The sequence below is a fragment of the Rhinoraja longicauda genome, chromosome 20, assembly GCF_053455715.1.
Source record: "Rhinoraja longicauda isolate Sanriku21f chromosome 20, sRhiLon1.1, whole genome shotgun sequence".
Taxonomy (NCBI): Eukaryota; Metazoa; Chordata; class Chondrichthyes; order Rajiformes; family Arhynchobatidae; genus Rhinoraja; species Rhinoraja longicauda.
In genome coordinates this window covers 31,627,509-31,649,475 of record NC_135972.1, presented here as the reverse complement: position 1 = coordinate 31,649,475, position 21,967 = coordinate 31,627,509, and the positions used below count along the sequence as shown (strand labels likewise).

Sequence of the window (21,967 nt, the reverse complement as noted above, 5' to 3'; positions counted from 1 at the left end):
TGACATCTGTCAATGTTGGAGAAGCAAGTGTCCACTCCCAGTCATGGAAGGAGTTTGAAGAAGTTTTGGGGCAATTTCAACCAAACTCTGTAAATTATCCCAGCCGGCCCGCTGAGGTTACTACTGCAGTACTATGTGTCTCTCTGTCTGGATCCGACATGCCAGCCATTCCTTCTCTCCAGAGATGCTGCCTGACCCGCTGAGTTGCAGCAGCACATTGTTGTCCACCTGTAGATCCACCTGTAGAACAATGAGCTCGCTCTGCTGCGGCGCGCGTGCACGGGAGGCAGGGCGGGGGCGAGCACGCACGCGGCGCGCGTGCACGGGAGGCAGGGCGGGGGCGAGCACGCACGCGGCCAACGCGCGTGCACGGGAGGCGGGGCGGGGGCGAGCACGCACGCGGCCAACGCGCGCACGGGAGGCGGGGCGGGGCCGAGCACGCACGCGGCCAACGCGCGCACGGGAGGCAGGTCGCGCGCACGATGCTCCGGGCGCGCTCCCGCACGGCGGCGTCGCTGCCATGGTGACGGGCCTAGGTGAATGGACGCGGCGACCAGGTGAGGGGGGAGAGAGGGAGAGAGGGAGAGGGAAAAGAGGAAAAGAGGAAGGGGAAAGGAAAAGGGGGAGAAAGAGGAGAGGAGAGAGAGAGAGAAAGGGGAAGAGGAAAAGGGGGAGAGAGGGGGGAAGGGGAGAGGAGGGGAGGGAGAGAGGGGGGGAGGGAGAGGGGGGGGAGAGAGGGAGAGAGAGAGGGGGGAGAAGGGGAAGAGGAAAAGGGGAGAGGAGGGGAGGGGAAAGGAAAGGAAAGGAGGGGAGGGGAGGGGAGGGGAGGGGAGTGGAGTGAGGGGGAGGGGAAGGGAGGGATGGGGAGGAAGGAGAGAGGGGGAGAGGAGTGGAGGAGTGGAGGAGGGGGAGAGGAGTGGGGGAGGGGAGTGAGGGGGAGTGGAGGGGAGGAAGGAGAAAGGGGGAGAGGGAGGAGGGGGAGAGAGGGATTAAACAAATCCTGAAGATGGTGCAAGACGGTGCAAATCTGCAAAACAAAAATTGCTAGAAACTGCGAGTCGGGCGTCTTATTTGAAGAAGTGGAATGGGCTGCACTCCCATTTGCTCTTTTCATTGTATATTTACCTTGTTATTTACTTTTGATTTGAGCTAACATCTGGTATTAGTTGAAATAATGTATCAGACTGCTGCTAGGATTAGGGGGTATCAGCCACAAGGAGAGGTTGTACAGACTTGGATTATTTTCTCTGGAGCATGGAAGGCTGAAGGGAGACCTGATAGAAGAATATACAGTTATGAGAGGCTTAGATAGGATAGACAGTCAGAACCTTTTTTCCCCCATGGTGGACTTCACAAAGACTAGAAGATATAGCTTTAAGGTGAGAAGGCAATGTGCGGGGCAGATATTTACAGAGAGCAGAGGGTACCTGGAATGCGCTACAAAGGGTGGTAGTGGAAGCAGATATGATAGTGGCATTTAAAAGGCTTTTAGATAAGCACATGGATATGTAGGGAATGGAGGAGTATGGATCATGTGCAAGCAGATGAGATCAGTGCATGTTGGTATCATGTTCAGCACAGACATGTCCCTGTGATGTACCATTATATGTATATGAAAGCCGTGAAATCCCTGCCCTCGAGGAAGTAATGGAAATCCCTGCCCTCGAGGAAGTAGCGGAAATGCCGGATGGCCAGGTAGAGCGCAAGGAGCTCTCGGTCAAAAGCGCTGTACCTCTGCTCGGGAGGTCTCAGGTGATGACTGAAAAAGGCAACCATCGATCAGCTGTTCACCATTCTATTCTATGTTCTACCTGAAGTGAGGACTAGTGCTGGAGGGACTCGGGAAAGATATGGGCCAATGCAGTGATAATTACATATGCCTGCATATGTGGATGTTTAAATTGCTGCTGAAAGGTGATCAAGCTTAAATCTTTGCGGACACCCCTGCCAGAGTGTCTTTTCAGACACACACCACTGATCATCGCAAGATTTCCTTTTGAAATGACCTGACAAGCTACTTAGATTTAGGGCTGATAGAGATGTGAAGTGGTCTTCCTTGCTTTAGGTCTATATTCCTTAGAGCGAGATCTGTATTTCTTGGAATTTAGAAAAATGGGGGGTGCCTTATAACATTAAATGGCGGCTTGACATGGTAGATGTTGAAGTGTTTTCATCAGTTGGAAAATCACAAACAAGGGGACATAATAAGGGCGTGATCATTTAAAACAAGTGTGTACAAATTCCTTCTCAGAGTATATTAAATGTCATGATTTCTCTGCCGCAGAGGGTGTGGAGGGCAGATCTTTGGATTATTTAAGGTGGAGATAATTAAATATGTGAAAGATCAAGCAATTGAGGGTTGTGGGGAACTGGTACAGAAACAAAACTGAGGGCAGCATAGATCAGCCGTCGTCAAACTGAACGATGGAGTTGACTTGTGGGCCCAGGTGGTCTGCTCCTTATAATTTCTGCTGTTTTTGTGAAAGAATTAAAAAAGTGCATGTTATTACTGGTGTCTTCTTTCTGTAGCATATCACACAGCAATTCCAGTAAATACAGAAAATCATTCGTAAGGGTTTTAGCATTTACTACCAGGAATGTTAAGGGTGGGGATCGTTGGGGAGATCATGGTCTATGAATTTCTGAAATCTCTAAACTCTGCCAACATGCAGCTCTAAATCTAGACTGATGTTACTTCCTGGCAATCGTTTACCATTTTTTTTTAGTGATTAGATTGCATTTGTTAGTTGTTTGGCAAGTGTTGCAACTATTTTGGATTAAATAAACACTGATGTCCCTTAGAGACAGGAGAGGCTGCAAATGCTGCAGTCCAGAGCAAAAGATGTTCTTTATGCTCGTTGTTGGAGCGAAAGGAAAATAACATTTTATCTGAATTATACCTTTATTCATATTTCTTTCCACTAACTAATTGGCCCATTAGCAAACTTGGATGAGGGGCACAAAGTGTAATATCCAAATGGTGAATGTAAACAGTTTGGGCCACTGCACTGTGCTGTGCAGTACCCCCATTAGTTATGGTGTCACCTGATGAACGCCATATGAAAATCTTAAAACACCACATCTACAATTTTAATAGTGGCAATTTTAAAATATTTCAGAATATTTTTAGAAAATATCTCATTTCATTTCATAAATTCGGGTTGGCTCTGGCCAGTCCTTTCGCTTCTGAAGGCCTGATTACCATTGATTACAATTTTCTTCAGAATAAATTCTGGCATCTTCTCTACTGCCGATGTCAGGCTGGATGGTATGTTAGTTCCATGTTCTCTTCCTCTTTTTTTTGCATAGTGTGCTTAGATATGCTTATTTAAAGTCTGAGAGCCTTTCCTGGATCTGTGGAATTTTGGGATAACCCACAATCTCCATCATCACCTTTTTCAAAACATTGGGTATTGGTCACATATCTGCGCTCAGTGCCTAATTTTCCCATCGCCTTTTCATCAACTATTATCTATTTCGTCCGCACCTCATTTACTGTAAACCTGTTGTTCTGCACTGTTTCTGAGAGGACTTTTGTCTTTCTCCAAAACGGACCCAATATCTGTTTAGTTTCAATGATGTTTTCTTATTCTCCAAAATTATTTTATAATTGCCTGATCCACTCTTGATTCTTTTCAACTTTTCACCAGTGTCAACATTTCTTCAGCCATCGTTTTTCTGCATTTGTGGACTAATATTTAGTGATGTTTCTTCTCAGCACCAAACACAGATCCTGTCACAAGTTCAGCTTTGCTCTGAATTTTCGACTATCATAGACATTCATGATCATAAACGTACTTTCTGAAATATTATTTCATATGATATGTTTCTTTCAGTTTGCAGTGTTGTTACTAGACTAAAATACTGCAATATTTTACTAGATTATTTCGGAAGTACCCAGTTTCTTTTCAGCTTTCAATGTCTGGAAAAAAAACCCCATAGGAAATATATGTGAACCTTTATTTAGGTAACAAACTTTTTTTCGTTATTAAAGAGAGGTTGTAAATATGGTCTCGTCATGAGGACATGCCAAGGCTCTCTGTGAATATCAATGTACTGATGTTACACCATGTGGTAATATTTCATTTTCTTTGTTGTAAAATGATCAAGTCAAGTTTAGAGATACAATATGGAAAAGGGCCCTTCGGACCACTGATTCCACATCGACCAATCAGCCATTCACGCCAGTTCTATGCTTTCCCACTTTTGCACCAACCCCTACACACTCGGGTCAATTTTATAGAGGCAGTTCGGCGATAGATGTACAAACCAGCACATCTTTGGGATGCGGGAGGAAACTGGAGCACCCTGGTTGAAACCTACATGGTCACAGGGAGAATGTGCAAACTCCACACAGACAGCACCCGAGGTCAGGTTTAAACCCGGGTCTCTGGGGTTGTGAGGCAGCAGCTTTACCAGCTGTGCGACCATACTGCCCCTAAACTCAAGTGGAGTGGCAAGGTACATGTACAATGAAAAGCTTGCATGCAGCAGCATTACAAGCGCGTAGACTCAGACAACACACACAGACATAAATTCTGCTTTGATTATATAATGAAATACACCAATACTACAAGAAAGTGAAAGGAAAAGGACTGCAAAAAAAAAAACGTTAGTACAAACACCATTAGAATACATGGTAGAGTAAGGGATGGATGGTCTGTTGTGTTCTTTTGCTGTGGTAGATTTGGCTCAAGAACTTGATGGTTGTTGAAAAATAGCTGTTCTGTAACCTATGGGTGGAACCTCGGGCTTCTGTTCCTCCTGTCCAACAGCAGCAGTGAGGCAAGGGCATGGTCTAGATGATTGGGGCCCTTGATGATAGATGTTGCCTTCTTTGAGACAGCACCTCATAGATGCTTTCAATGATGGGGCCGCCCTCCCTCTAGCCTCTTCTATTTCTGTGCATTGAATTATTGTACCAGGCCAGATGGTTGATGTTCAAACACTGAAGTGTATGATTTTATTAGGAAATAATGGATGAAGACAAACTGCTTGAAGAAGCCATTGTGGCTGAATTGAACAATATCTGGATTTCCCCAGAAGAAATGGAAGAATCCGAGGAAGAGGAATTGGAAGAAGATGTACACATCGAATCAGATTCTGTGAGCTCTTGATATTGTTATAAAATTGCATTTAAACACATTGAAAGGATAAAACATTGAGAACCTTTTGATGTATGTTTCATAAAGTGATTGTGATCTGAAACTGTTGTATGCAGATATAACCATGAGGTGACATGTCATTTCAATATTTGCTTGTTCAGAAATTAGTTTTTTGGCCTCCTATTTGATTTAATGATGTTCAATGAACAATATGCCATCTTTGCATTCATTACTGTGTATTGTTGCACAGGCCTATAATGTTTTTGCTGTTTCTTTTAGTTTAAAGTATTTATGTAAATCTCTTTCTTTATGGCAGATTTAATAATATATCTCTAAGAAGACACAGGTGTAAGAGGGTCGGGTCTCTCTTACACTAGAAACCAGAGTGCAAGGAATCTGCTATGTTGCTCCATTCATAACAGAACACCTGGAGTACTGTGCGCAGTTTTGGTCTCCAAATTTGAGGAAGGATATTCTTGCTATTGAGGGCATGCAGTGTAGGTTTACTAGGTTAATTCCCGGAATGGCAGGACTGTAATATGTTGAAAGACTGGAGCGACTAGGCTTGTATACACTGGAATTTAGAAGGATGAGAGGAGATCTTATCGAAACGTATAAGATTATTAAGGGGTTGGACACGTTAGAGGCAGGAAACATGTTCCCAATGTTGGGCGAGTCCAGAACAAGGGGCCACAGTTTAAGAATAAGGGGTAGGCCATTTAGAACTGAGATGAGGAAAAACTTTTGCAGTCGGAGAATTGTGAATCTGTGGAATTCTCTGTCTCAGAAGGCAGTGGAGGCCAATTCTCTGAATGCATTCAAGAGAGAGTTAGATAGAGCTCTTAAGGATAGCGGAGTCAGGGGGTATGGGGAGAAGGCAGGAACGGGGTACTGATTGAGACTGGTCAGCCATGATCACATTGAATGGCGGTGCTGGTTCGAAGGGCCGAATGGCCTCCTCCTGCACCTATTGTCTATTGTCTATCAAAGCGATTTTGACCAGTCGAAATGAAAAACGTTGGATGTTTAGTAGATGGGGCAACAGTAGTCATCATTTCTGTTCACTGTCAAAAATCACCCCTGTAAAATAACATTTAAAATTAGGGCAAGATTGGTTACAGATGTATTATTGTCACGTGTACGGAGGTACAGTGAAAAACCTTTGTATGTGTGTTTTGCCATTTGTTTCAGTTGCATGAAGTGGCCCAGGAATTGGTCAGGCGACTACAGTAACAATCAGTGCACATGTAAGAACATCACAAAGATGTAAACGTGGAGGGTTTTAAAACACGTGAGATAAAATGAAGCACTTGTTTAACTACATCCTAAAACATATTAGTCAGTAAGCAGCGAATGATTTGAACAAATTTGAAATAGTTTGTAGTTCTCACGTGCTACAATATATGTTAATGATTGATGGTACAAATTAGATGCAGAGTTTTAACAATAAACTAGAACAAGTGTGCCCGTTCAAAGCGGGCCCGTTGGGCCCGTCCCCACACCCCCCATTTTCTCCTCCCCCAGCCCCACTCTTACTCTCCCCACACCCTCCCCTTGGGCGGGGAGGGAGTGGTGGAGGGAGGGAGGTGTTGAGGATGGAGGGGGGGAGGGTGATGAGAGATGGGGCGGTATTTGTGGAGGGGGGAGAGAGTGAGGGGGGAGGGGAGGAGGGAGGGATGGGGGAGAGGGGAGGGATATGGACCTCCCCTTTTCCCAGTACCCCTCTTTCCCCCACCACCAATTCCCCTCCGCACTACCCCTGTTGTCCCATTCCCCATTCTCAGACCCCCCCCCCCCATCTTCTCTCCCCCAGACACACTCTTAGCATCAGTTAAAGGCCCGGTGGGGGGGGGGGGGTGCGTGGGATCAGATCAGTGAAAAGTCCGGGGGGGGGGGGGGGGGTGCAGGAGATCGCATCATTCAAAGGCCCGGGGGGGGGGGGGGGGGAGATAGCGGGGAGAGGATCTCCCGGGTGTGGGAGAGAGGAGAGAAGCAAGGGGAGAGAGGGGCACAGACGCACAGCAGCGCCACGCTGAAAGCCTTCAATAAATCAGTAGGAGGGGGGTGCATGGGCATTTTGACGTCACACGCTGAAGGCCATGGAAAAGACGGCTGGAATTTTTAATAAAAAACTAAAACCTCTGTAACTTAAAAAATATACGACCGAATCAAATATAAATATCATTTTCCAGCAGCGTTCAGCGTGGTGATTAAGGCGGTGCAAACATCGTGGCGCTACGGTTCACCGTTTTTGCCAAAAATCAGCCGAAAAAATGAGAGATTTTAAAAAAGACTTTAAAACCTCTGTAACTTAAAAAATATACGACCGAATTAAATAACAATATCATTTTCGGCAAGCGTCCAGCGGTGTGATTAAGGCGGTGCAAGAATTGTGGCGCTACGCCTCACCGTTTTGCAGAAATCAGCCGAAATCACTGTTACAGATATATATACAAGTCAGAGTTTTAGTAAGATTAGATTAGATGTTAGTATTACATATTTTTTATGATTTATTATATTTATGGTGCCTATTTATTAAATATTTTATAAATGACAATAGTGCAATTTGATACCAGGAGTTATTTGTGTTTTAGGAAGTAGATGACTTACCCGCATCTGTCATTTGCTACTTGGAACAAATTAAACGAAGAGATGAAGCTCTGGAAAATCTGATCCTCCAGGATTTAGAGCAGCCTAAGTGTAAGTTCATTTATACAATCTTGTCAGATCTGCTCACAAGTATTTAGATAAATGAGTAGTTTAAAGGTGGAATGACCCTGTGTGAAAAAGTGGTATTTTGCCTAGGACATTGACAAAATTGCTATTATTACAGTTTGAGGAGTAAGATTTGGTCAAAATATTATCCTGCAAATATAGGTATTTATTCACAAAATGCTGGAGTAACTCAGCAGGTCAGGCAGCATCTCGGGAGAGAAGGAATGGGTGACGTTTCGGGTCGAGACCCTTCTTCAGACCTTCAGTCTGAAGAAGGGTGTCGACCCGAAACGTCACCCATTCCTTCTCTCCTGAGATGCTGCCTGACCTGCTGAGTTACTCCAGCATTTTGTGAATAAATACCTTCGATTTGTACCAGCATCTGCAGTTATCTTCTTATCCTGCAAATATATGTCGTCTGTGATATTCTGACTGGAGGCCTCTCACAGTGGTGTACCACAGGGATCGTTGCAGGGTGCACGTGTTTGTTATTTATAATAATAATTTTGATGTGAATGGAATTGGCATGGATAATAACTTCGTAGATGACACTAAAATTGGTGACCTATTGGGCAGTGAAGAAGGTTATCTCTGGTTATAACAGGATGTTGATCAACTGGGCCAATGGACTGAAAAATGGCTGATTGAGTTTAATTCAGAGAAATGGGAGGTATTTCATTTTGGTAGGACAAACCAGTGCAGGATGGACACAGTATTGTAAGGACCCAGTGAGTGTTGTAGAACAGAGAGACCTAGGGGTGCAAGTACATTGTTCCATGAAGGTGGTGACACAAGTGGACAGAGTGGTAAAGAAGGTGTTTGGAATGCTGGCCTTCATCAGTCAGGGTATTGAGTATAGGAGAAACAAAGAACTGCAGATGCTGGTTTTCAAAAAACAGACACTAAGTGCTAATGTAACACAGTGGCTCAGGTAGCATCTGTGGAGAATATGGATAGGTGATGCTTCGAGTCAGGTCTGAAGAAGGGTCCTGACCTGAAACGTTACCTATTCATGTTCTCTATAGATACTACCTCACTTGCTGAGTTACTCTAGCACTTTGTGTCTTTTTATTGAGTACAGGAGTTGGGACATCGTGTTACAGCTGTATAAGATGTTGGAAAGGCCTCATTTGGAGTACTGCATGCAGTTTTGAATGCCTTGCAACAGGAAGGATGCTATTAGGTTGGAAAGGGTGCAAAAAGGATTTACAAGAATGTTGCCAGTTCTGTAAAGTTTGAGTTATAAGGAGAAGTTGGATACACTGAGTCCTTTTACAGGAGGCTGAGAGTGTCCTTATGGAATTATATAAAATCATAAGGAGCATAGATAAGGTGAACAGCCCCTGTCTTTTCCTCAGGGTAGAGAAGTCTAAATCTAGTAGGCATTGGATTAAGCTGAGAGAGGAAAGATGTTAAAATGGGAAAGGTGACTGACGGGCAACATTTTCACAGAGGATGTGCATGCATGGAGCAAGCTGCCCGAGAAAGTGGTAGAGATGGGTACAGTTACAACATTTAAAAGGCATTTGGACAGGTACATGAATTGGGAAGGTTTGGAAGCATATGCGCCAGGTGCAGGCATGGGATTAGCTTGGTCGACATAGATGAGTTGGACCAAAGGGCATGTTTCCATCCTGTATAACTCTGTGACTGCCCTGGGCAGTGTGCTGAGGGCTCATGGTCATGAGGCTGTAGTGCTAAATTGAATAATGAAAGGGAGTGAGAGCCACTGATTTGAGACCCGATTAGGGTTTGATGTGAAGATATAGATGTTGGAGGCCTAATGGAGACCTGGAAAGAGGTTGGGGCATCTGAAAGAGGTGTGGGTGGGGGAGGGGGAGGGGTGGTTGCAGGTGCAGAATCCACAATGAATTAAATTTTAATGCGTCTTCAAATCACAGAGTAATGGACTGAATGGGGTTGAAGCATTGTATGATTTAAAATACAATACAACCTGCCGCCTTATCACTGGATGTCTTGACCAACATCTACTGATAGCCTATAAATATTATCTTATGTGGCGCCACCAGAGATTCGTAACAGTGCAGCAAGCAGTAGAGCAAAAATAGATAAGGTGAACAGCCGCTGAATACCGGACACCGAATGGTGAACGAGGTCTGATTGACCTGGACGATGACACGTTGGCCTGGCTCGCCTCAACGGAGCTGCAGGTCTAAAAGACATACGACAGAAGAAGAAGAGGAAGCAGTAAAGAACGCCATCGCCTGACAATAGATGCACAACATTTGCTATTCGGCCATGAACCCGCAAAGAGTCGGCTAAAGTCCAGGAAAAGCTTCCTCAACGAAGTTGAACCAAATGCCAGATGCACTAGATACACTAGAAGGATGAGAGGGGATCTTATCGAAACGTATAAGGGGTTGGACACGTTAGAGGCAGGAAACATGTTCCCAATGTTGGGGGAGTCCAGAACCAGGGGCCACGGTTTAAGAATAAGGGGTAGGCCATTTAGAACGGAGATGAGAAAAAACTTTTTCAGTCAGAGAGTTGTGAATCTGTGGAATTCTCTGCCTCAGAAGGCAGTGGAGGCCAATTCTCTGAATGTATTCAAGAGAGAGCTAGATAGAGCTCTTAAGGATAGCGGAGTCAGGGGGTATGGGGAGAAGGCAGGAACGGGGTACTGATTGAGAATGATCAGCCATGATCACATTGAATGGCGGTGCTGGCTCAAAGGGCCGAATGGCCTCCTCCTGCACCTATTGTCTATTGTCTATTGTCTGAAGCTGAAGGTACTACAGTTGCATTATGGGAAGAGAGACTAGCCAATCTCCCATCAACCACATCCATGCCATAGGTGCCAAAGAAGATCTTCCTCCTGGGGCGGAATCAAGCTGTGTTGAATGGAAATGCCTCAACAGACTGAGAGCTGTTACTGGTAAAGCGACTCTCAAGAAGTGGGGTTATATAAACACTGAAGACATCATCTGCATTTGTGGCACTGAACCACAAACTATGGAGATGTCCTCTATTGGAGGACGAATGCAAAGCTGAGGGCCTCGCAGTGAACAATGATATTGCTAAGAGTTGTGTTCAGTTTTGGCTGAAACATAATATCTAGCATGTGTGGACACGATAAGACGAAGATTTAAAAAATCATACTATTAATAAACCAATTTTACTTTTCGACCAGGAGAAATATGTTATAGCTTCACTTAAAACATTTGTTTACATTGTTCATGCTTAGTTGTCAAACGCTTTGATGAACTACATAGGAAGAAATGCTTTATCCGTTGTATGATTTTTTTCCTTTTAATGGGAATACATTTATCAAGCTTCAAGCCTGTGTATGGATGACTTTGAAAATTACTCCATTTTAATCATTTTTCCTGTTTTTGAAGCGTTTTCCTTTATTTACATTCTCTAATAGCTGCAAGGCTGGAAACATTCTGGATTGCTGCCCATTTATAACCAATGGATAGAAAATCCGGTAGAAAAAATAAGTTACTGTAAATGTATGAAGTTTCAAATTAAAATGATGCAAGTTTTCAGCTACCATTCATTTTTTAAATTCTGCATTGATGCTGAACAACAAAATAATTATTCTCTAATTGAACATTAGCTGTTATTGTTGGATAATTCTAATGGCCAATTTTGTGATATAAAGGCTTATTTAAATTATATTTAAACTTATGCCCATTTTGAATCTTTCAGGTTTAACTGAAACACACCAGTATATATAGGTTGTAGGAATACAGCGGTCATTTGAGTTTGTCATTTTATTTTGTAACTAATTGATGTGATAATAAAGCAGTTGTTTTTCTCTCTCATTGTGTACACAAGTCCCATAGGTTTTAACTGAGTGCTTTATTTCACACTTCAAAATATTAGTAATTTCAATATTGTTTTTAATTACCCATTTTAATACAGTTAATTACTTGTGCTTCGCATCATCTTTATGTTTTGGCAGATGCTGATCAGCCTGTTCAAAATTGTCCTGGATCAGAATTGTTGATAGAGTTGGCTTCTGAATTTGGTGGGGACCATTTGAACCTGAAGGAGAGGGTAATTCCAATTTTCTTGCCATATTTAGGGAAACCTCCAAATACAAATGTAATGTTTGAGAATGTATGCATTGTATGATTTAGGAGTGTGAAGGTAAAAGGCTTATTTTCCTGGATAAGGGCAGTTTGAGCAATACACAAGTGTGCGTGACTGGCATCAAATACAGTATCTGAAATGTTCATTATTGCAACACCAGGATTGCATTGGTATGATTTGCAAGATATACTACAACAACTTGATCCTTCAACAGCATCTCCCAAAGCATAATGGTAGCAGGTACTTGTGAACATCATCACCAACTTCTTTTCCAGGTATCGGAAATCAAAAACAACAGGAATAAACAGTTTGGCAGGCTGTGGCTAATGGAGGATCCTCAGGATCAATGCCTGTACGCAGTTACCCACAGTCTGTTTCATCGATTGACTGGTTTTAAGAACCAAACATAACATCTCCACATTTGTTAATGACGCAAAATTAAGTGGGAATATCACTAGTAATGAGAATTCAAATTATTCTCAAGGGAATCGAAACAAAGTATGTCCAAAACGTATCTGAAAATAAATAAATAAATGTGAGACAGAGTTGCTGCTTTACAGCGAATGCAGCGCCGGAGACTCAGGTTCGATCCTGACTACGGGTGCTGCACTGTAAGGAGTTTGTACGTTCTCCCCGTGACCTGCGTGGGTTTTCTCCGAGATCTTCGGTTTCCTCCCACACTCCAAAGACGTACAGGTATGTAGGTTAATTGGCTGGGTAAATGTAAAAATTGTCCCTAGTGTGTGTAGGATAGTGTTAATGTGCGGGGATATCTGGGCGGCACGGACTTGGAGGGCCGAAAAGGCCTGTTTCCGGCTGTATATGTATGATATGTATGGTATGATATGAGTAGAGAATGCTGGACACTGCAGAAAATCTAATACCTATTGTATATAGTGTGACCTACATTTTTCTCTGCCATTTAAAATATACTTACATCAATATTACTGTGAGGCTGCTACAAAGACCAGGGTTCAATCCTGACCTTGGATGCTGTGGGTGCTGAGGGATGGGGGAAGGAGGGAAGGGGGGAAGGGTGGGAGGGAGGCAGGGGGGGAGGGAGGGAGGGGAAGAAAGGAGGGAGGGAGGGGGAGTGGGGGGGGGGGGAGAAGGGAGGGGTGAGTGGGGGAGGAGAGGGTGCTGCACCAATGCAGGAGTGGTTTGGGCCCCACTTGGTCTAGTTGCTATTAAATGTATAGTGCATGAGGCAGAGGCAAAGGCAATACTGTATGTATCACTGAGAAGCTTGTGTATAATGCAAAGCATTTTTTGTTGTCAGATTGCCTGGGAGATCTGGTAAGGGCAGAGCCAAGACCACGTTTATCTACAAGGGGTGCTGTGAGAGAGGCCTAAGACTTTGGGAAAATAAGTCAGTAATCCATCTAACAGGCTATTGTTAGGCTGCTGACGATGAATGAGAGTTAGGATTGGTTGGGTGTGGTATGATTAGTAGCGAAGTAGGATAGAATGGTGATTATGGGAGGAGGGGTTGGTTTTGGGATCAGGAAGTAGTATTTGTAGCCTTGGTGGTGAGGATGGGTTCAGCAGTTATCAGTATCGTGCTTGCTTGGTGATTGTTGGGAGATGATGGGATTGGTAGTCATTAAGTGGATAACGGTGGTCTGAGGTTGGTGATGGTGGAGCGTGATTGATGGTTGGCAATGCTTGATGGTCGTGATGGAAGGATTATTTGTGGGGTAGGATGATTTGTCAGCAGTGGTTGAAGTGGGTTGTAGTTTAGGCTAGTAAGCCAGTAGGTGGGGTAGGTTGGGCAAGGATTGTGAATTTTCATGGACGGAATACGGTGACAGTTGCTCTGGGAAGGTGGGCTTGAAGGTGATTGGCACCCAGAAGTACCCACCTTAGTGGGAAGATAGATACAAAATGCTGGAGTGACTCAGCAGGACAGACAGCATCTCTGGAGAGAAGGAATGGGTGACATTTCGGGTTGAGACTCTTCAGAGCGAGAGTCAGGAGAGAGGGAGTCTAGAGATATGGAAGGGTAAGGTGTGAAAATGACAGACCAAAGCAGACTATGTTAAGGCAATGTAGAATGGTTCATTGTTAGCTGAGGGGAAGGTGACAACGAAGCATCAAATCTGTAAAATTAATCAGTAGGGCAGTGAAAATAGTCAGAGAACTAGGGTGGGGGAGGGACAGAGAGACAGAGAAAGCAAGGGTTACTTGAAGTTAGAAAAATCAGTATTCTTACTGTTGAGTTTTAAGATGCCCAAGCGAAATATGAGGTGCTATTCCTCCAATTTGCATTGGGCCTCACTCTGACAGTGGAGGAGGCCCAAGACAAAGGTCAGTATGCGAATGGGAGGGGGAGTTAAAGTGTTTAACAACCGGAAGCTTGCGTCGGCCTAGGTGGACTGAGCGGTGGTGTCCTCCCTCCACCTTACTGGGAACTTATCTAAACTGGACTTGTTCAGGAATGCCTCCTTAAAATATTGCAGAAGAAGACTTGATAGATGTTCTGCATGTCTGCTGTTATCTACGTGGACTGAGAACAGCATTGGCCATGTTCATCCTATTTCAAATCCTGGAAATGGCGGCCAAGCATTGTGTGTTATTAGTTCCCACTGGCCATGTTTAGCGTCAGGTTCATCGAAGACAAGGATCAAAAAATGGTGTAACTCCCAGCAAGTACCTAATTTTCAACCAATGTTTCATTACACATTTTGCAAGGCTCGATTGAATTTCTAATAATTCCTGATGATGATGATATTGGTTTTGATGATAATAATGTCATTAGGTGAGGTATTTGTTCAAGATCATTTTGCTGGGGATATCTTTATCAGGTATTTGTGTGGCAACTTTGATGTCGAAAGCATGGCACTAGTTTTGATTTTCTAAGCAAACATTTTATGTGAGGTTCTCTGTTTATCGACAAAGGGAGCAGCTAGTTGGACATATTAATCAGAAGCAATTTTGTGTGCTGTTTTTGATGGTGAAGATGACACTTGACGATAAAGTTGGAGATACAGGGAAAAACGACTTCAGAAGACAGTTGATACCGATGAGAAAAAGAAAGGGATGAATTCGTACCTCCAGGATTGCTGAGCAATTTTGGCAGTGGGACAGATAGACAGACCCACAGTATAATTTCAGAGGAAATATCAGGGGGTTTTGGATGAGACTGGATGATGCTATAAAAATATTAATAATTTAAGATCTGCTGAGTAGATTGAACTAATATTGTACTGTGTGTAAAGACAGCAAACCATTAGATTTAAAATGTACAACTTTTAATTGGTCTCTTTAGGTGTTAGCCCAAATAGAGGAGGAAGAACAAAGAAAAGTTACTGAACCTGAAAAGAACACCAACTATGATTTTCAAATCAAGGTAGCTGATCAGTCTCTAGAGGATGAGAGAGTTTCAGGTAAATTCCTATTTTGTGGCTTTGTCCTTAATAATATTATTATTACTTAAGTGAGCCATTAAGCAACATAATGAATAATGATTAATGAACCATGCAAGAAGTATTTTTTTAGGTATCTTAAGATATAATTTTATTGTTAGCCTGAATATAGTCTGAAAGCACAATAGCTTCTCAAACTGTCAAATATGGTACAGTTGTATAATAAAAATGGTAAGTTTAATAAAGATCCATTGAAACAGTGGATCTTTGCAGCCACATTAGAATTACAGGACATTGAATGATAATTATAATAGAACAAAAAAAGGTGGCACAGTGGTGTAATTAGATGAACTGCTCCTTCACAGTGTCAGAAACGTGGGTTCAATCCTGACTTCAATGCTGTCTATGTGGGGTTTGCATGTTCACCCTGTGACTGTGTGGATTTGCTTTTGGGTGTTCAATTTCCTCCCACATCCCAAAGATTACAAGATTAATTTGGCCACTATAAAATGCCACTAGTATGTAGGTGAGTGTAGAATCTGAAGGGGATGGTGTGTGTTTAGTTGATGGAAAAAATGGGGAGAATAAAACAAAAATGGATTAGTGTCAACAAGTGATTGATGGGTGGCATAAACTCTGTAGGCCGTGGCCAGAGCTCTTAATGATCGCAGAGTCAGGAGGTATGGGGAGAAGGCAGGAACGGGGTGCTGATTGTGGATGATCATCCATGATCACATTGAATGGCGGTGCTGGCTCGAAGGGCCAAATGGCCTACTCCTGCACCTATTGTCTATATCTCTCTATGGTCCAATTAATTGCTATATTTTTTCACCCATTTTTAGATTTTATCCACCAACCTACTGGTCTTTACATATTATCTTTGCACCATTCTCACTCAATCTCCATGAGCATGATATAATCTGAAATTCTCAGCATTACCTATTGATTTAATTTTTATTTACATGATGAGCTGCAACCAATGCAAGCACAGAACCTTATAGTTTGCTATTTGTTACTCCAGCCCAACACTGACCACCTTTGCCAAAACCAATTAGTATTAAATGCTGGACACAAAATGCTGGAGTAACTCAGCGGGACAAGCAGCATCATTGGAGAGAAGGAATGGGTGATGTTTCGGGTCGAGACCCTTTGTTCAGACTCACTTCTTCAGACACGAGTCTTGAGAAAGAGAACGTCTGAGGGAGGGTCTCGACCCGAAACGTCACCCATTCCTTCTCTCCAGAGATGCTGCCTGTCCCGCTGAGTTATTCCAGCATTTTGTGTCTATCTTCGGTTTAAACCAACCTAAAGTGTGAAACTTTTAAAGAGGTTTTCTGTAAATCCAAATATACACGAGAGTTAGCACAATATTTGTTAGTTTTATGTATGACATTTATTAAAAGATTGGGGGTCAGAAGATTATCAGAGAAATAGGGCATAAATATAATTATGCTTTCTTAACTACCCTACCAAGCAAATTTTATCTATTAGATTTTATTATTAACCATATTTTCACAAAATACATATTTTTTCATTTGTGATTCATTTCTTCTGTGACAAGTGCCGATACTTTATCAACTTATCTTCAATATCTGTTTATTCGTATTTATGGAGCTCGTTATCATTACTTCCTGAACTGACAAGAATCTGCATTCAAAATATAAACCCATTTTATTTTTGTTTACACCTAGGCCTGCAATCTCTTCACAGTTTTTTTTGTTTCTTATATGGATTTCTTATATTTGGAATATTTTCTTACGAGTTTGAAAAAATTCCATTGAGAAATTGACAGGAATATGGGTCAAATTGACTGAATGCGTTTATTACTGAATGTGTCAGTTAATCATGTGAAAATAAACATCAAATGGTAACATTACAGTAATCAAACTGCCATCTTGGCTTTAAAAGAATTGGCTGCAAGTTAGACTTGCTTGTTGGCAGTTTAAAATAAAGTTGAGGAGAAAACATTAAGCAGATAGACATGTTTTATTTTCCTCAGATAATGAAGATGATATAACGTCCAAATGCAAAGAAGTGGAGGAACAATGCTGGCTGAAACTGCAGAAATGGGAGCTTGAAGAAAATAGACTACACAAAACCAAACTGGCAGAGCTAAAGGCACACAGGGAAAAAGAGAAGAAACAAGTAGAGGAGGAAGAGGAAAGATCCAAAAGTAGACGACAACAATTTGAAGAAAAACTAGAGAAACTGACAGAAGAAAGGCAGGTAAGATTATCAGAGAGGAAAACTACAGATGCTGCAGATGAGAAGCAAAAACAGAAAGTGCTAGATGCATTCATCATTAGTGTTGTTTATAGTGAGGAGGATAGTTATAGGCCGAAGGATGATTTTGATCAAGTGAGAAGGGCAAAGCAACGGCAGATAAAATTTAATCCTGATAAGTGCGAGATGAGACACTTTGGGAGGACACATAAGGATGACACATATGCAGTAGAGGCTTGGGATAGGGATGAACCACCCAGCTGGTGTGCTTTGTACAGTTCTGGTTTTCACACTACAGATGGACCGTAATTATATTGGAGATGGGGCAGATGAAATTTACCAGGATGTTACCTGGAATGGATGGTGGAATCTCATTTGAAGGTGGCAGAAATTATGGACGATGATCTGTTTTTTGTGGAGGCTACTGAATGGAAGGTGACGAGAAAGTAAACCCTCCTTGTACCAGCTGGAAAAGAGGTGTTATAGTCACTGAGCATGAAATAGACCATTTGGCACAACTCGTCCATGCTGACCAAGATGTCCTAAACTAGTACCATATCCCTCAAAACCTTTTCTCTCCATGTACCTGCCCCAGTGTCTTTTAAATTTTGTTACAGTACCTGCCTCAAATACCTCCTCTGGCAGCTCGTTCTTATATGCACACCACCCTCTGTGTGAAATGTTGCCCCTCATGTTTCAACTAAATCTTGCCCCTCTCACCTTAAAACAATGTCCTCTGGTTTTTGATTTATTTACCCTGCATTCATCCTATCTATTGGGGAAGCAGAAGGGTGAGAACTAGAGATCGGTGGTAAATTCCTGGTTAAGGAAAAGCAAAGCCGCTCAAAGGCACTGTTGTGCATTTTTGTCATCAGAAAGGTTATGTCAGAAAACCTTGGAAAATGGAATGGTGCAACAGAATCAACTTTTCAGATCAATAACCTTTCATTTATTGAAGAAGGAAAATTCTTATTGTGGGCTCCTTGAATAGAATAGGTCTTAGGCCAAATTCCCAATCTGACATGGCATTAGCTGGACATCTAATGATTTAGAACTATTTTTAAAAGACTTTGATGGAGATATCGCCATTTTCAATGCATTTATATATTCCTAGATTTCACGACTGAAACAGCTTCAGCAATGGTGGTGATTTCAGGAAGATGCAAGATTATTTTATCCTCTAGGTACTTTGGCGGAAGTTGGTTGCAAATGACTTGTCGTTAGCACTGTAATAATACAATGGTATAATGACATAATTATGTTCTGCTAACTATCATCTGATAATGTAGCACCTCCATCTTTACAATATTGATAATGTAGCACCTCCATCTTTACAATATTGTCGTCTTTATTTAGCAACAGCAAGCTGAACTGGAAAAGAAAATCAAACAGGACCAGGAGGTCTTAGAAAAGGAGTTGAAGCATCACGAGGTGACAAATGTTTGTGATCTTTAAAAATAAGAGGGAAATAAAAGCTTTAATTTTGTTTCTTATATCATGATCCCAATTTAAGTACAGAGAGGAATCTCAACAAGCTACATACAATGCGATGTTACGGTGAGGTTTGTGAAGTGAGGTTTACACAATCTCTGAGATTGTGTAAAAACTGTTTTATTGCGATTTTCTGTAATGCGAACCCTTGACATAAATAGACAACATTTGTTGTTTCACATTGTGAGTGAATGCCACAAAAGCACATTTTTATTCTCTATCTTAATTTTTTTGGTAGTGATGTGTGAAGTTTGTAAGGCAATTTTTTTGTTATATGATGGATGTAACATCCACAGTGATTTCATAGAACAAAGTCCAGCAATGTTTGTGCTGACCCTGGTACTAAGTTAAACTGATCTCATCTGCCTTCCCTGCACTTCCATTTGCCCATTTGCCTATCCAAACGCCTCTCAAATGCCACTATCATATCTGCCTCCACCACCACCCTGGGCAGAGCGTTTCACGCCCCTACCTCTCTGTGTAAACAAAAAACTTGCCCTGCACATCTCCATTAACTTTCCCCCTCTCACTTTATTGCTATGCTCTCTAGCGTTGGACATTATCATCCTTGGAAAAGTCTGCCACCTAGGCAGCATTCTTGTAAATTTCAACTTGTTCTGCAAACTTCATTGCCTTCCAATCCCTCTGTCTTTACAAACAACTGCTTCATTATGAACCTTCTTTCCTCTTCAGCCTCATGGAATTTACTATATTTGTGCCCATCTTTTCTTGCAACTCCATATCTGAAACCCTCAAAAAAGGTTTCTGGCCTACATCTCCATTAAATTGTCATTTAGCAAAGTCAGTAACTACACCCTTTGATAATGTAGCACCCCCATCTTTCCTTATCATTTTTGATCTGCATGCAGCCTTTTATATAGCAAATGACGACTCGAAACGTCACCCATTCCTTCTCTCCTGAGATGCTGCCTGAGTTATTCCAGCATTTCATGATACCTTCGACTTATACCAGCATCTGCAGTTATTTTCCTACACATATTTTTAGTATATCATACTACTCCTTAGTATATTATTTAGACTGAAACTGCTCTGTTCTTATTCATTCTTACCTACCCTGTCATAGATTATGAATCATTTGAAATGGCTGCTCTACTCACATGATTATTTTTTATACATCTTGCCTCTCAACACCATCAGCCAAAATCAGGATAACTGTTTCCATATAAATAGTGATGACAATCAGTCCCTCTCAATCACTCTGCCCTCTCTGAGGTATCTCCACCACATCCAATGGTGGATTACAGGAGCTGGAGTATCTGATGTGATCCCTCTTTTGCCAATTCTTGCTTGGCTTTGTCTCCATTCCCACCTTCCTATGTGAATTTTTCCCTCCAATTTTTTCAATAGATAAAACTCTTTTTTATTCACACTAATGTTTACTTGATGTTTTGAATCCTTAGGCACTAATACAATCAATGCAAATTAAATTGGTCGAAGAGCGAAGAATCTTTGAAGAGCAGCAGGAAAAGGAGAGGAAACGAGTGAAGGAGCTGCAATACAGAGCAGCAACAATGATTCAAGCAAGGTTTCGGGCCCATTTAATACTTAAAGAGTACACACCTATATTGAAGGAGAAGCGTGATGAAAGAAAAAGGAAAAAAGATCTGCAGCTAAAGATGGCACAAGAAAGGAGAGATTTCGAAGAGAACATTAAAAGGAAACTAGAAGAACAAAAGCGCACTGGGGAGGAAGGAAGAAGAAAGCAGGAAGAAAATGTACGGCTGCAAAGGGAAGAACAGAAACAAAGGCAGATTGAGTACGAACAGAAAAAAGAACAGGTACGACTACGGTTAGAAAAGGAGAGACGAATGGAAGCGGAAAGGCAACAGAAACTAGAGGAAGAGGAGAAAAAAAGAGAACTGCAAATAAAGGAAGAACAAAGGGAGGCAGAAGAAAGAAAGTTGCTCAAAGGAAAAAAGAACAAAGAGGGCATGGGACAAATGGGGAGAAAATCTGATCTGAAGTTAATTGAAGTTAATGAACATTTCAGCAAGAAGGAGAATAATAATCTCAAAGACGGTGATGATTGTTCAGATGATACATCTATTCCTATAAATGAAAACATGTCTTTGCCTCATAATACACTGGACAGTTCCCTCACAAACCTCAGTGAAATTGATCGTCAGTGTACCGTTGGAAGTGTTACAGTTGCAAAAGTGGAAAAGGAACTTCCAGCTGAAGAAATAGTGGAAGTTAAAGCAGAGAATACACTTGCCATTGAACCCAATATCACAATGCCCCAAAGTGACGTACTGCAAGTCGTTATTCCTTGTGCAGTTGCAGACACGTTTCCTGGCAAGCTGCCAGCTGATCATCGATCTGTATTAAATGCTGATGATGGTAAGCAACAAAATGAAGCCCAGATTGATGCTGACGCAGTAAATGAAAACATGGACCTTGGCTTTGAGAACATCTTTACCTGGGAGCTTGTTCTTCCTGACCACATTGAACAAAAGAGATTAAATTGGATGAAAACATGCAATCCTTGGTCCAGAATTTTCAGAGAAAATGAGAGAAAGAAAGTGAAGCAACAGCTGAGACTTCGAAATAATCCTGTCAGCTGTCTGCCTGCTTTGAGTCCTGAAACAATACTGCACTCGGGTGTTTGGACCTCACTTCAGCAGGTTTACTTTTTATTTTATTGTAGTTTAATTTTTTAAATGTTGAGTTATTTTACTAAGATATTTTTATTCATCTATTCACTAGCTGAGTCCCATTTTGCTGCACACCCCTTGGATGACACCTGATTGCAAAGCCTAACTGTTTGTGAAATTAGCTTCTGAATTTGTTTGTTCTGCTTTGTTATTTTGGATTTGGTACAGGACATCTGATCAATAGCAATCTTAAGGGAGAAAGCAATACCTATTGACTGTTGAATCTCCTGACTGTAATGAATAGCTAGCTGAAAATGACAAACTCAGTGCCAACTGGGAATTGAATCTAAAGTTGCCTTTGTCTTTATGCCTCAGTTATTCAGTACAAGGATTG

General features: G+C 42.0%; 1 protein-coding gene across 4 annotated transcripts in view; it reads left to right on the top strand.

Annotated features, from left to right (window-relative positions):
* The first annotated feature begins 494 nt into the window (after positions 1 to 494).
* lrriq1 (leucine-rich repeats and IQ motif containing 1) overlaps positions 495 to 21,967 on the top strand; it is a 153,660-nt gene continuing 132,187 nt past the window's right edge. For 2 of the 4 annotated variants that reach the window (XM_078417359.1, XM_078417358.1), the window contains exons 1-8: positions 1,101 to 1,379; positions 4,971 to 5,105; positions 7,700 to 7,805; positions 11,749 to 11,843; positions 15,148 to 15,265; positions 17,244 to 17,470; positions 18,824 to 18,898; positions 20,380 to 21,603. In XM_078417359.1, the coding sequence (XP_078273485.1) occupies positions 1,296 to 1,379; positions 4,971 to 5,105; positions 7,700 to 7,805; positions 11,749 to 11,843; positions 15,148 to 15,265; positions 17,244 to 17,470; positions 18,824 to 18,898; positions 20,380 to 21,603 (2,064 nt within the window). In that variant the 5' untranslated portion in view covers positions 1,101 to 1,295. Of the gene's footprint in view, positions 558 to 1,100; positions 1,380 to 4,970; positions 5,106 to 7,699; positions 7,806 to 11,748; positions 11,844 to 15,147; positions 15,266 to 17,243; positions 17,471 to 18,823; positions 18,899 to 20,379; positions 21,604 to 21,967 lie in introns of those variants that run through there. The other 2 variants (XM_078417361.1, XM_078417360.1) reach the window with 2 other exon arrangements.